This window comes from Mytilus edulis, chromosome 8, assembly GCF_963676685.1.
Source record: "Mytilus edulis chromosome 8, xbMytEdul2.2, whole genome shotgun sequence".
Taxonomy (NCBI): Eukaryota; Metazoa; Mollusca; class Bivalvia; order Mytilida; family Mytilidae; genus Mytilus; species Mytilus edulis.
The window spans coordinates 31,387,688-31,399,724 of record NC_092351.1 but is presented as its reverse complement, the minus strand read 5'-3'; the positions used below and the strand labels follow the sequence as shown (position 1 = coordinate 31,399,724).

General features: G+C 32.0%; 1 protein-coding gene and 1 long non-coding RNA gene across 2 annotated transcripts; both read right to left on the bottom strand.

The window, feature by feature from the left end:
• Positions 1 to 821: 821 nt before the first annotated feature.
• On the bottom strand, positions 822 to 3,581 carry LOC139486971 (uncharacterized). Its single transcript, XM_071272009.1, has 4 exons — positions 3,487 to 3,581; positions 2,562 to 2,633; positions 2,085 to 2,304; positions 822 to 1,115 (listed from the first exon to the last, which is right to left on the bottom strand). The coding sequence occupies exons 2-4, from the start codon at positions 2,631 to 2,633 to the stop codon at positions 823 to 825; spliced, it is 585 nt and encodes a 194-aa protein (XP_071128110.1). The 5' UTR covers positions 3,487 to 3,581; the 3' UTR covers position 822.
• Positions 3,582 to 4,147: 566 nt separating this feature from the next.
• LOC139486970 (uncharacterized) lies at positions 4,148 to 11,449 on the bottom strand. Its single transcript, XR_011655698.1, has 4 exons — positions 11,393 to 11,449; positions 7,655 to 7,731; positions 4,574 to 4,645; positions 4,148 to 4,257 (listed from the first exon to the last, which is right to left on the bottom strand). It is a non-coding gene; the product is annotated as an uncharacterized lncRNA (long non-coding RNA).
• Between the last annotated feature and the right edge of the window lie 588 nt (positions 11,450 to 12,037).

Genomic DNA, 12,037 nt, shown 5'->3' with positions numbered 1-12,037 from the left:
TGATATGTGACGCCGGTATTAAAAAGACCGAATAAAGTACGAAGTTGATGAGCATTGAAGATAAAATTTTCTAAAAGTTTTGCCAAATACAGCTAAAGTAATCTATTCCTGAGGCAGAAAAGCGCTTCTGCGTTATTTTGAAGAGTGACGAGTATTCGTGAATCCTTACGATTGCGCAGCTTTGTATATACCCACCAATCGAAAACAATACGTAAACACATGTGAAGTATACGTATGGGTCTTTTTTATTTATTATACAGCTCTGCAACTGTTCCTTTAGTATACATCATTGACTTTCAAATATTGAGATTTGAGGGTTCCTGATGAAGGTAAATTGGAAAAAGCGCTTCGGACGCATGAAATTTAAAACATTTATTCCAAGAACTTGTAACTACACGTAAAGTAATCAACATCCCAAAGGCGTCGATGCACGACTCTTATGAAATCGCTAACCACACTAAAGCACATGTATATGTTAAGATACCCACATGCTTTTTATTTTTAGTGTTATGCTATTTTGTCTCACATGGGTATACAACGGCATTCTAATAAACTGAAAGATAAAATCATAATTCGAAGTACAGTAATGTTTTGAGTGTGATATTGCTTTAAATGGAAGTATTTTATTGTCGAAAGTAAATTCCAGCAGCATAAGTGATACTTCATTATGTGGGAAGTCATAAAATTGTCTTCCTTCGATCTGTCGTGTCACGTTATTGCTATACCTAGATTGAATCGTTACCAAGGTATCGTTGACACTCAACAATCTAACAACACTTTAAGGTCGTATACTTATATGTGGAATTATAAAAGCAATATCCGTCACTGTAATGATGTTGATAGTATGGAGGATTTAGAATACATCCATATACAATCGCAATATACCGGCCATATAACTGTAAACCAGCTTGCTTTAGTCCATCTGTCATAAACACGTTCTGATCTAGGAGATTCAGTCTTGTCTCGTATAAGACTGAATTTTTGGTTGGCATGACTACCGAATTCAAAAGCTGACAATACTTCGGAGTCCCTTGATGTAAAAAATACTTTAGGTCGGGCGTGTTCATAGTATTTACTGTCCGGAAATAGTAAGATGAAATCAGTAGGTTGTGAATCTACAATGATACAGATATTGATATAATGCGTTTAAAACTTACTTCCGTAACATATTCATAATATACCTGCATCAGTTCCAAATATGAGAGATACTATTAAAACCATTGTTATGATTCGAATTTTGAACAAGACATACATTTCAAGGAAATTGAAAATATTTTAATGCTAGATTTTTTATATTCTATATCTCCGTAAATAGTAGTAATAGTATATACAAACGCTGGCGGTTAACAGATATGTGTGTCTGCTTACAAATCAACAAAATACATCTTTGTTATGATGAATTTGAAATATAAACGTTGCTTTTATAATATATGTCAAAGTACAATTTGTGTAAGCGGACCAACAACACGTTATATTATCATATTCTCTAGTTTGAGAAGGTATTTTCATGCATACGACATTTTTTATTATCAATTTAAATGCACATGACATAGTTCAATGACCTCCATTGTCTTGTACGAAATCCTTATGTTACAATATTTTGTCAGTTCCCTGTAAAAAGAAAATCTTTATCATAAATCAATATATTGTCAAATAAAGGCAACAGAAGTAGACCGCTGTTCGAAATTCATAAATCGATTGTGAATCACAAATCACAAATCCGGGTAACAAACTATCATTGAGGGAAACACATCAAATATAAGAGGAGAACTACGACACAACAGAAACACAACATTCAAATATAACACACACAGAAACGAACTATATTATAACAATGGTAATTTGCCTGACTTGGTACAGCACATTTTAATAAAAAGAAAATGGTGGGTGGACCCTGGTTTTGTGGCATGCCAAACCTACCACTTTTATGGCTATGTTAAATATAATAATGAAATGACAACACCACATGGCAGGACTACAATACAAAAAGCCAGAAGCGCGTTTCGTCCTTACAAGATTAACCAGTGACGCTCTGATGAAAAAAGTTCGAGAGCCGAAGTCAAAAAATACATTGTACCAAATACCTTTGTCTAATACTGGCGTTGTAGAGTAACATTTTGTCGTGTATGTCGTTGCTTCAGCGGTAACGACAGAAGCTGTATTGTCTGGTTTCACTGGTTGTATCGTTAGCGTCTGACTTTGGTATCGTTCGTTACACAAATTAAAATTACAACATCTGACTCTCTTCATTGTTCTATAATTTCTTCTGCCAAGGATAGGATATAGATACTGTTCACTTGCACACTGTTTTAAATGTTAAAATCGGTATCATCATATGTTATGTAACTCAAAATAATTCAAAGATTTGTTTCTTATCAGATAACTTTCAATTTATTTTCTATTTTATTTAATATCCTATTAAAAGTTTAAATTGTATTTCAAGAATGCTAACGATTCTTCTATGATAAAAATAGTTTTACATTTATACTTTTTAAGGATTTCTTACAATCGACCATTTAGGATCTGTATAAGTTTGTTCGAAGTCTTGTAACTATACATACTTTACTGTTATCCTTACAACCACTCCGATAGATTATGTCTCCGTTCCATGATTCTTCTGATATGTGACACATCTGTAAAAAGTAAAGCATAACAAAAATAATTGATGAATACATTAAAATAGCATACCCTTCTTATAATATAAGTAAATAAATTCTAATTAAAAAGAGACGAATTTTACGATTTTTTCTATAAAGTTGACCTGATAGACAGACAATATTTTACTGTCTACTTTGTTCATCGTTCATTTGATTCGAAGGGTATTGTATTCCTGATGACGATAATCCAGAAAAAAGCTTTGGGCACACCAAAGTTATGAAGCGTTTTTTTAACATTTTTATACTGTTATGTATGTTGATACAGTCCGCCTTTGCGAGTGATGTCCATATGATGTATAACAAATATTAATACCGTGTAAATAAGACTTTGCAGGCAGGTTTGATACGATATAATAAAACATTTAAAAAAGAGCACTGTGCTAATGCTGACTACACAGCTACATATACGCATGCACTTAATTAGATTTCCTGGATAATGTTGTGTCTGATTATATATAAAACGTAGAGGTATATGATTCGAGGTGGGTTAATGTCTGCATGAATTTCATTACATAACCCATCACGGTTTATCGTGACCAATGACACATCAAGCTGCGAAGAGTATGTAAATTAGAAAACATGCACAAAGAAATATTGTTGATAACATGGTCTTGTTTATTATTCTAATATTTAGCATCTTCACTAGAATAGATCAATTAGTACATAACAAATGTGTTGCTGTTGCATAAGCTTTATTCTGTATGTACAAATGTATATTTCAGATATTGTTTTGCTGTTATTTCCCTTTGAAAATTTCAATCTTGGCATTTGCAAAAGTTCAGTATAGATTGTAGGAACCATTTTCAAGAAAATGATTATACTATACTACCTCGTCATATCCGCAAAATGTTACTTTCTGACATGAATCAGACTGTAGTTTTCCGTCACACTGATAGCATAGTGTACCATTTTGTTGTTTAGGAGCTTTTTGAAGAAAAATGTATATGAGGAGAAGATAATACATGTATTTTAAATCGCTCTCTTTACAACTTGCATAAAAAGAATATAAATGTACAATCATGATCAATGATATCTAATGGATATTGTATTATTGAAATATTCTTATACATAAAATTCTATATGATTACCCATGAGTCAACTCTCCACAAGAGACTAAATGACACACACATAAACAACTATATGTCACCGTATGGCCTTCAACAATGAGCAACGCGTATAACGCATAATTAGCTGTAAAAGGTCTCGAAATGACAATTGCAAAACAATTCAAACGAGAAAACTAACGAAAAAATTAGTGTACAAAACAACAAACGAAACACTAATATGGAACAGTTACAAACGACAACCACTGAGTTATAGGCACCTACATTCAAAATGTTTCGGTGTTAAACATGTAAGCGGGATCCCAAACCGCCCCTTAATCTGGGACAGTACACCATAATAACGAACTATAAAACTCAGTTGAAAAAGACTTAAATCATCAGATGGAGTATATTCGAATTATGCGAGGATATTAACTTCAGATAATTCAGATGTGTATTATATCTTGTTCTCAACAACCATCACTGTTACAAAGATCAGATGAGCAGCAATGTGTACATTTTCCCGTCTCATTCAAAGACATATTTGCTTGACAAAACTAAAGATATCCACACACCATACAAAACAAAAAAATCAAGCTGTAAATGTTAATTATCACAAGAATAGCAGTTTATCTACCCTTGTGATCGGATGACTACATCTTTCAATTTCTGTTAGACATTTATGAACCAGATAAAGCCGCTTTCAATTCTTCTACTATTAACTTTTAAGGTAGTCAAATCAAATACTAGATTACTGATAAACAAAAAATGAAATGTCGGAGGTAAAATATTGTAGATTTTTATGTGTATTTTACTATTTTATTTAGATGAAAAAGAAATGTCACAGATAAAACTATATGTAATAAGTTATACTTCTATTGTAGTGCATCCTTGGTTGAAAGACGTTTCACCATAGATGTCGACCAACCGTTTCAAACTGCATACCTACAAAATTTAATAATGTTTTCACTGCATGTTTTGAAATAAACGAAGTCAATTATCCAAAATGTGTATTGTTCCATTTAATGTGATAATCAATATCACGATTATAATATAATTGTCAACAAAAGAAACGATACACGACTTATTTTTCGAATTCAAGATGAAGCTTTTATTATACACGACCAATATTGAAGATTGTTATACCGAATGACCAATGAACTATAAATCCGCTTACAAAAAACATTTTTTTGCTTCCATGACGTCATTGGGCGAATTGTTTTTTTTACGAATTTTAAACACAATTTTAAAAGCAGAAGTTACAACTAATGATGCCAACCTCTTATTTAAATGTAAAGACAATGTTTGCCATCAATTTGTTTTTAAAACTCATACATTTGACAGTTTCTTCGTTTATTTGTAAAGCGAAATTTCTGCCCAATAAGAAATCGGTAACACTGTATACATGATCCTTTCATTTACCATATACAATATATTATGTAAATACGGTGTGGTGTTTTCATATCTAAAGCAATGATTTGAGATGTAAACATAGTTTTTTTTAATTTATTTTTTGAGATTTAAAAAAAACCACTTTACACACACAAAAAATAAATAAAATATTTTACCCATAATTTACAACATGAACATAACTTGATTAGCATTTTGAATATTTTATATCAAATATGATTTTTTTTGTTGATACTAATCCAATTTTCCGCAAAAATAATTTGAATCTTTTGATGATTTACGCGAAATTAAGTTTCTTTCCGACAGGTTTTTATTTTCATAATCATATGCACATACATGGCAAGTGATAAGTTTTTAAAATAGTGCATCTCATTTTGTTTTATATCAGATACTTTTTGTTTAATTTGATCAATTCCAAAGTCGTGTATTGTTTCTTCTGTTGACTAGTGTAGTTCAGCAGACAATACAATGCAATATGCATAACAATTCTAGAAGGCAAACGAGTACGTAAAAGTAAATAGATATTGGAAGATGTGGTATGAGTGCCAATGAGACAACTCTCCAACCAAGTCACAATTCATAAAAGTAAACCATTACAGGTCAAGATACGGTCTTCAATACGGATCCTTGGTTCACATCGAGCAGCAATATATAAAGGGTTCTAAAAAATTACTAATGTAAAACCATTCAAGCGGGAAAAACAACGGTCTAACCTATAATAAAAAAAAACGAGAAACGAGAAACAATTATGAACCACATCACCCGACAACTTCATTTTGGTACTGAACATCAGATTCCTGACTTAGGACAGGAGCAAACAAATGCAGCGGGATTAAACGTTAGAATGTATTCACATCTACAAATATCTAGATATCTAGATAGATCTTTATTCTCATTAACTAAATAACATAGTTACAGAGATGATAATATATACAATACAACATATTTTGCATGTGTGAAATATACATAAATAAATGTAGTTTAACCAGGAGGACAGACTTTCACTGATATAGCTTATAAATCTCCACAATTTTTCTAGTAAGACAATATTGTCTGTAGTGAATACATTTTTAATTTTAGAATATTAACATTTGTACAACAATAGTGTGGTAAATATTTATATCGTTCTTTTTTGAAAAAAGGACAAGACATTACATAATGGAATTCATCACCGATGTCAGCAGATTCACGAAGGTGACATAGCCTCTCGGGTCTTTGAACATTTTGCCACCTCCCTGTCTCCACTGGCAAACGGTGATTGCCACGTCTAAATTTACATAGTTTCAGTGCATTTTTAAACGATAAAACTGAAATATAATTTTCAAATTTAAGTTCTGTTTTGAATAACTTATAACATGAACCTTTTGATGATTGATTTACATTTGCAAACCATTATTGTTTAAACTGATCTTTTAACTTTATTTGTTCAATACTTTATACAATCCATTTTTTTTAAGATACAATCTTGATCTAGTTTAGTGTACCTAAATAATAAAATTGAGAAAGGAAATGGGGAATGTGTCAAAGCGACAACAACCCGACCATAGAGCCGAAGGCCACCAATGGGTCTTCAATGTAGCGAGAATTCCGCACCCGTAGGTGTCCTTTAGCTGGCCCCTAAAATATGTATACTAGTACAGTGATAATGGACGTCATACTAAACTTCGAATTATACACAAGAAACTAAAATAAAAAATCATACAAGACGAACAAAGGCCAGAGGCTCCTGACTTGGAACAGGCGCAAAATTGCGGCGGGGTTAAATATGTTTATGAGATCTAGTCATTCAAACCATATATGTATATAAAAAAAGGGAGAAAAGGGAATAGAAAACAAAAAAGGACAGCAATTTTTAAATTTCACTATTCAAAATAATGTAACATTCATTTACAATTATTTAGAAAAAAATGTGGCAGTGCATATAATCATCCATATTCAGTCTGTTACTAAAACGTTTTATTATACTGTATGCATATTTCTTATATTATCCAATCATTATATTGGACACCCGACAACCGACTGAGCCCGAAGTTTGCCGGAATAATAAACACACGCTATGACGGAGGTTTGCAGATTTAAATTTCTTCATCATTTCCGTCGTTTTTGTTGTTGTTGATGGTAAACTTTCTTGATATTTGGCTTATTTTTTTTACAATTGTCCTTCAAATAACATACAATGTATTGCACACTTTTAAATCAAAGTGTTTTCAGTATATTAAAAAAAATATTGCCCTTTGATGAATGCGTACGAGTGATAAACACACAAAAGAAAAAATTCAAACCCGCGATAGTAACTTGAGTCATAATTTTTACCCTCGTATTTTAATCAACATGTAGAACCCTAAAGCATTATCGTATTCTGCCCCGACCGAAACATTTGACGTAAAAAACAAATCTCATAGATTTACGCCATTAGATTAAGATTCATCATATATCATGGGAATGATGTACATACTAACGATTGATTCTTAACGGCCGGAACACAAGTAAAACATGTCATCTGCCCTGAAAATGCAGATATTATTAAATAGTTATATGGATTACCTGTCCTATATTGCACTGTTCAACATGGTTACAAAATCTTGGATGGCTAATATCTGCACAATTATAACAGATGTGTCCTTCAAAAATAAATTCATTAAAAAGTAAAATCCGCAAAATACTAGACTTAGAGGATAAGCAATTCGGTAAGTCCATAATCACATGGCAAAATCAAGTAACAAAACGCATCAAAAACGAATGGACAAGAACTGTCATATTCCTGACTTGGTACAGGCATTTTCAAATGTAGAAAATGGTGGATTAAACCTGGTTTTATAGCGCTAACCCTCTTACTTTGATGACAGTCTCATCAAGTTCCGTTATATTTACATTGATGCCTTAACTAAACAGACACAATAAATAAAATAGTCAAAATATGGGTACATCATTCATCATCGTATAACAATTTAAAAGGAACAATTTAACAGAACACACAAACATCTATCTACAAACTCATTCATTGATTTGTGTGTCTGACGTCAGAAAATTTTATACGTCACATAGATTTGTCGTTCAATGTGCATACAAACAATTTTAAAATTTACCTAGGCTGTATTTGTTTACCGGGTATTACATAAACAAAATATTTGATTAATTTCGTACTGGTTACGGCATTATCATTTTGCAATGAAAATGTTTTATCTGAATAATATTCATGCGTACATAGTCATTGAAACTGTCAGTAAAATGAACAAATATGCCATCGGCATCGAAATCTTTACAAAAATAAAGCCAGACTAGAAAATACCAAAAACTATAGAGACTCGGCAAATATTATGCATTATGAGATCTTGAATCTCCTTTTTTTTTTGGTTTTTGTGTACTTACAAAACGAACATTAAAGAACGCAACACTCAGTTTGCATATTTTTTTTTTACCAATTCATGCTTATCATAATTCTTTTTCGTTTGAAAAAATCAACATCTAACTTACCTATAGTTATTAAAAATACCGAATTATTAAGATTGCACGAATTTCAGAAAGCAAAATTTCGAGCAAATATAAGATTTTATTCATTTTTTTTGCTTTGTGAAACAGTTCTTCAATACTTGGCCACACTTAAATCAGTTTAAAAATGTTACATCACCATGTTGCAAAGACTGAGGAATTAAAAACTGAATCAACCCATTAAATTGCTGCAAACAGGAAAACGTGAACGTGCTGCAACCAGATAATTTGACGTCAGAAACTCGTCTTACTGTCCTCTCGGCAATGATACCGGTAGGAGGGAATTGTTGAAGACCATCAATGACCAGATCAACATGTAGTGACAATGTAACGTCAATAAAATTTGATTACGCAACGTCATTTGCGAGACAGACCTACGGCCGCAACGTCAACTGCTAATCAAATTGCTGAATGCCATTTTGCACAGATTTATGCCATAAATGTTTCCCATTAATTGAACTGCCACAGAATCGACTGCAGGAAAACATTTTAAGCCTTAAAGTTTCGACCGCATAATTGCCAAAACCAATTGTAATGGCTAAAACAACGGTAAAATCAGAAAGTGAAAAACAGAACCCAAAACGTGCCGAACAGAATTGGTTGACCTTTCTGATAATCATTTTGCGTTTGTTACAGACAGTCGTTGCTTCTCACGGTTACACGTTAATTGGTAAGGGGAAAACCAGGGTTTCGGTGTATAGCACAAAATTTGAACGTTGAAAATGACGTAATCAATTCAACTTTCAATCTGAAATATTTTTTTATAACAATGAAGTAATGAAATATTTTTCTGTTCGTAAGTTCGTTTACAAAAAATTGAATATTTAAAAATGGGAATGACAAAGAATAATCTAGTGTTGCGTTTCTAAAGTCGGTCAGTATAGATACCAAATATTTATAATAACACAGTACTGAATAATTATATAAATTATGCTTATCGTATACTTCAAATGCAGATAGGAAATCATTTCGCCCTTTACTTTTATATGTGTTGCTGCACTAGAAGACCTCAAACAGCAACTTCAAAAACCAATCGTTTTACATGCAAATTTTAAACTCATGCTAGGCTATGAACAGTAGGCTTTTGAGAGATTGTTTATAGCACACTGGTTCCGTCAAAGTTATCTGCCTTACATGTATCTGTTCTTATTTTTTAATGAAATTATGTTTTTTAATTAGGGAAGTGTGATTCCATCATACAGTGTCATATATACTATTCTATACAAATATATCATTTCCAAAAGACGAATATATTGACTGTACAGTGATTTTTTAAAAGCTGCATCTTTCTTGTAAGATAAGGAAAATACCACGATTAGTTGTCTAATTTTAAACTGCATGCCGATCTTGAAGTTCTTTATGATTTCAGTTACTACTTTGCATTATTTCAATTCTAAGTTTATAATTAAAGCAGTTATATTTCAATAATTGATATTGAATCATTTTCTGTTTTCCTGGTTATGATTATAAAATCTTAAGACACCTGAAAAGTCATATGATCTGTAAACTCAGCGATTATTCATATCAAGATCTTTTTAGTAGACTGAGACTTGATTCTAATAACAAATAGACCTTTTCAACATCTCTCGACACCTACAGTTGAGAACGACTACGACAAATAAAATGTGAAGGGTCGTCTCAAAAGTCAAAACAAATTGAGATAATTATTGATGTTATTGCTTTCAATCATTGACAATGATATAACTTTCCTACAGAGTCCAAATGACATGGTTTTTTTTAAAATTTATTATAAAGAAAATGATAGACTTTAAGTCACATTTCATCTTTTAGACGTTTAGCTTCTGGCTGTCCTGGTTGAATTTGGAAAACGAAAAGAACAAATCATGTTTTATTGTAGTTGATATTTAATTAAACAATGACTATGTCGGTTGACAAGAGCGCCACATGTCTGTTAGTTTTGGCCTTGGATGCCTCCATAATGTACTCAATACTTTGTTTCATTTCAATTCACCAATTTGGTGTTCCACTTGCATTCTGTATTCACCAATTACTGCTTAAATGTTGTCACATTGAAACGAGGGGTCAAGAAATTGGGAAATCGAGAAATAGAAAAAGCAAAACCGCAAAATCGAGAATTCATTTCGCGTTTTCTCTTTCCTGTTTTGGCGTTTTTGCTTTATTGATTTCTCGATTTTTCGATTTCCCGATCTTATCTATTTCCCAATTTCTTGATTTCCCTATTTCTCGATTTCCCGATTTCCCGATTTCTCAATTTCTCGATTTTGCTTTTTCGATTTCTCGAATTCCCAATTTCGCGTTTGCAAAATGAAAGTAGAAGTCACGGCAAAATAGATGGCCGAATCCGGCCACCATACTTATATTTATTTATTTATTTGGTTGATATATATTCTTAAACTGTTTATAGTCAAAACAGTATAAAACCGCCAATCCAATATGTTACGTAATGATAATCATGATGGTTTTTGTCTTTGAGACGACCAACCCATTTTACCTGTAAACTGTAGGTGTCATTAGTCGGTGTCGAGAGATGTTGAAAAGGTCTAATAAGGCATACATATAAGACGACCCAATGTCAACGCACCTGGTATCACTCTCTTGGGAAATCATGCAATTCGTCAATGTTTAAATTTACTTTTGTTTTGTATGTTCACATTAAATAAAGGAATTTTTAATAGTGGTAAACTATAAAATAAAAGATATCTCATTTATGTGTGTTTTCAAACGGTAGAGTATTTGCATTCTGGTTTGTCTCTACTGATGTTGAATTTTGAAAAAAAGATGTCATTATCTGTATGTACATGTAACACTTACCATTGGCAATGCTGGTAATTATGGCACAGCATAGCCATATACACATCCTTTGGACTAAAACAAAAATGTTAGAGTGGAAAGTAAGTAATAAAAAATCAGAATGAATTTGCTATGATACATTTGTGTATTATTTTATATTAATTCCTACTTTACTTTTCACAACGGTCACATATTATATATAATATATGATATCATATTTACTTATATGTGTTCATATGTGGGACACAAAGCTCAAAAATAACATAAGGAAGTCAATATAAGTGTATATGAAAAATGGTAAACAAAAATGACATGAAAATAAGTAACTTACGTATTGAAGACATATTGTCTGCACATGTAAAACTAGAGGTTATCTTTTCCTAATTTTCAAGGTTTAGAAATATTACGTAATTGTCAGTTATGGAATTGAAATAATTTGCACTCTAGTACATGTAAGTCAGTAGAAAATTTAATGAAAATGAAAGATTTATCTGATCAGGAATTACTTATATATCGGCAATTAGTTGAAAAGACACAAAATGAAAAGAAAGAAAGAAAAGATTATATGAATTGTCTGGTACTTTTGATAACTATTTACACCACTGGGTCGATGCCACTGCTGGTGGACGTTTCGTCCCCGAGGGAATCTCCAGCCCAGTAGTCAGC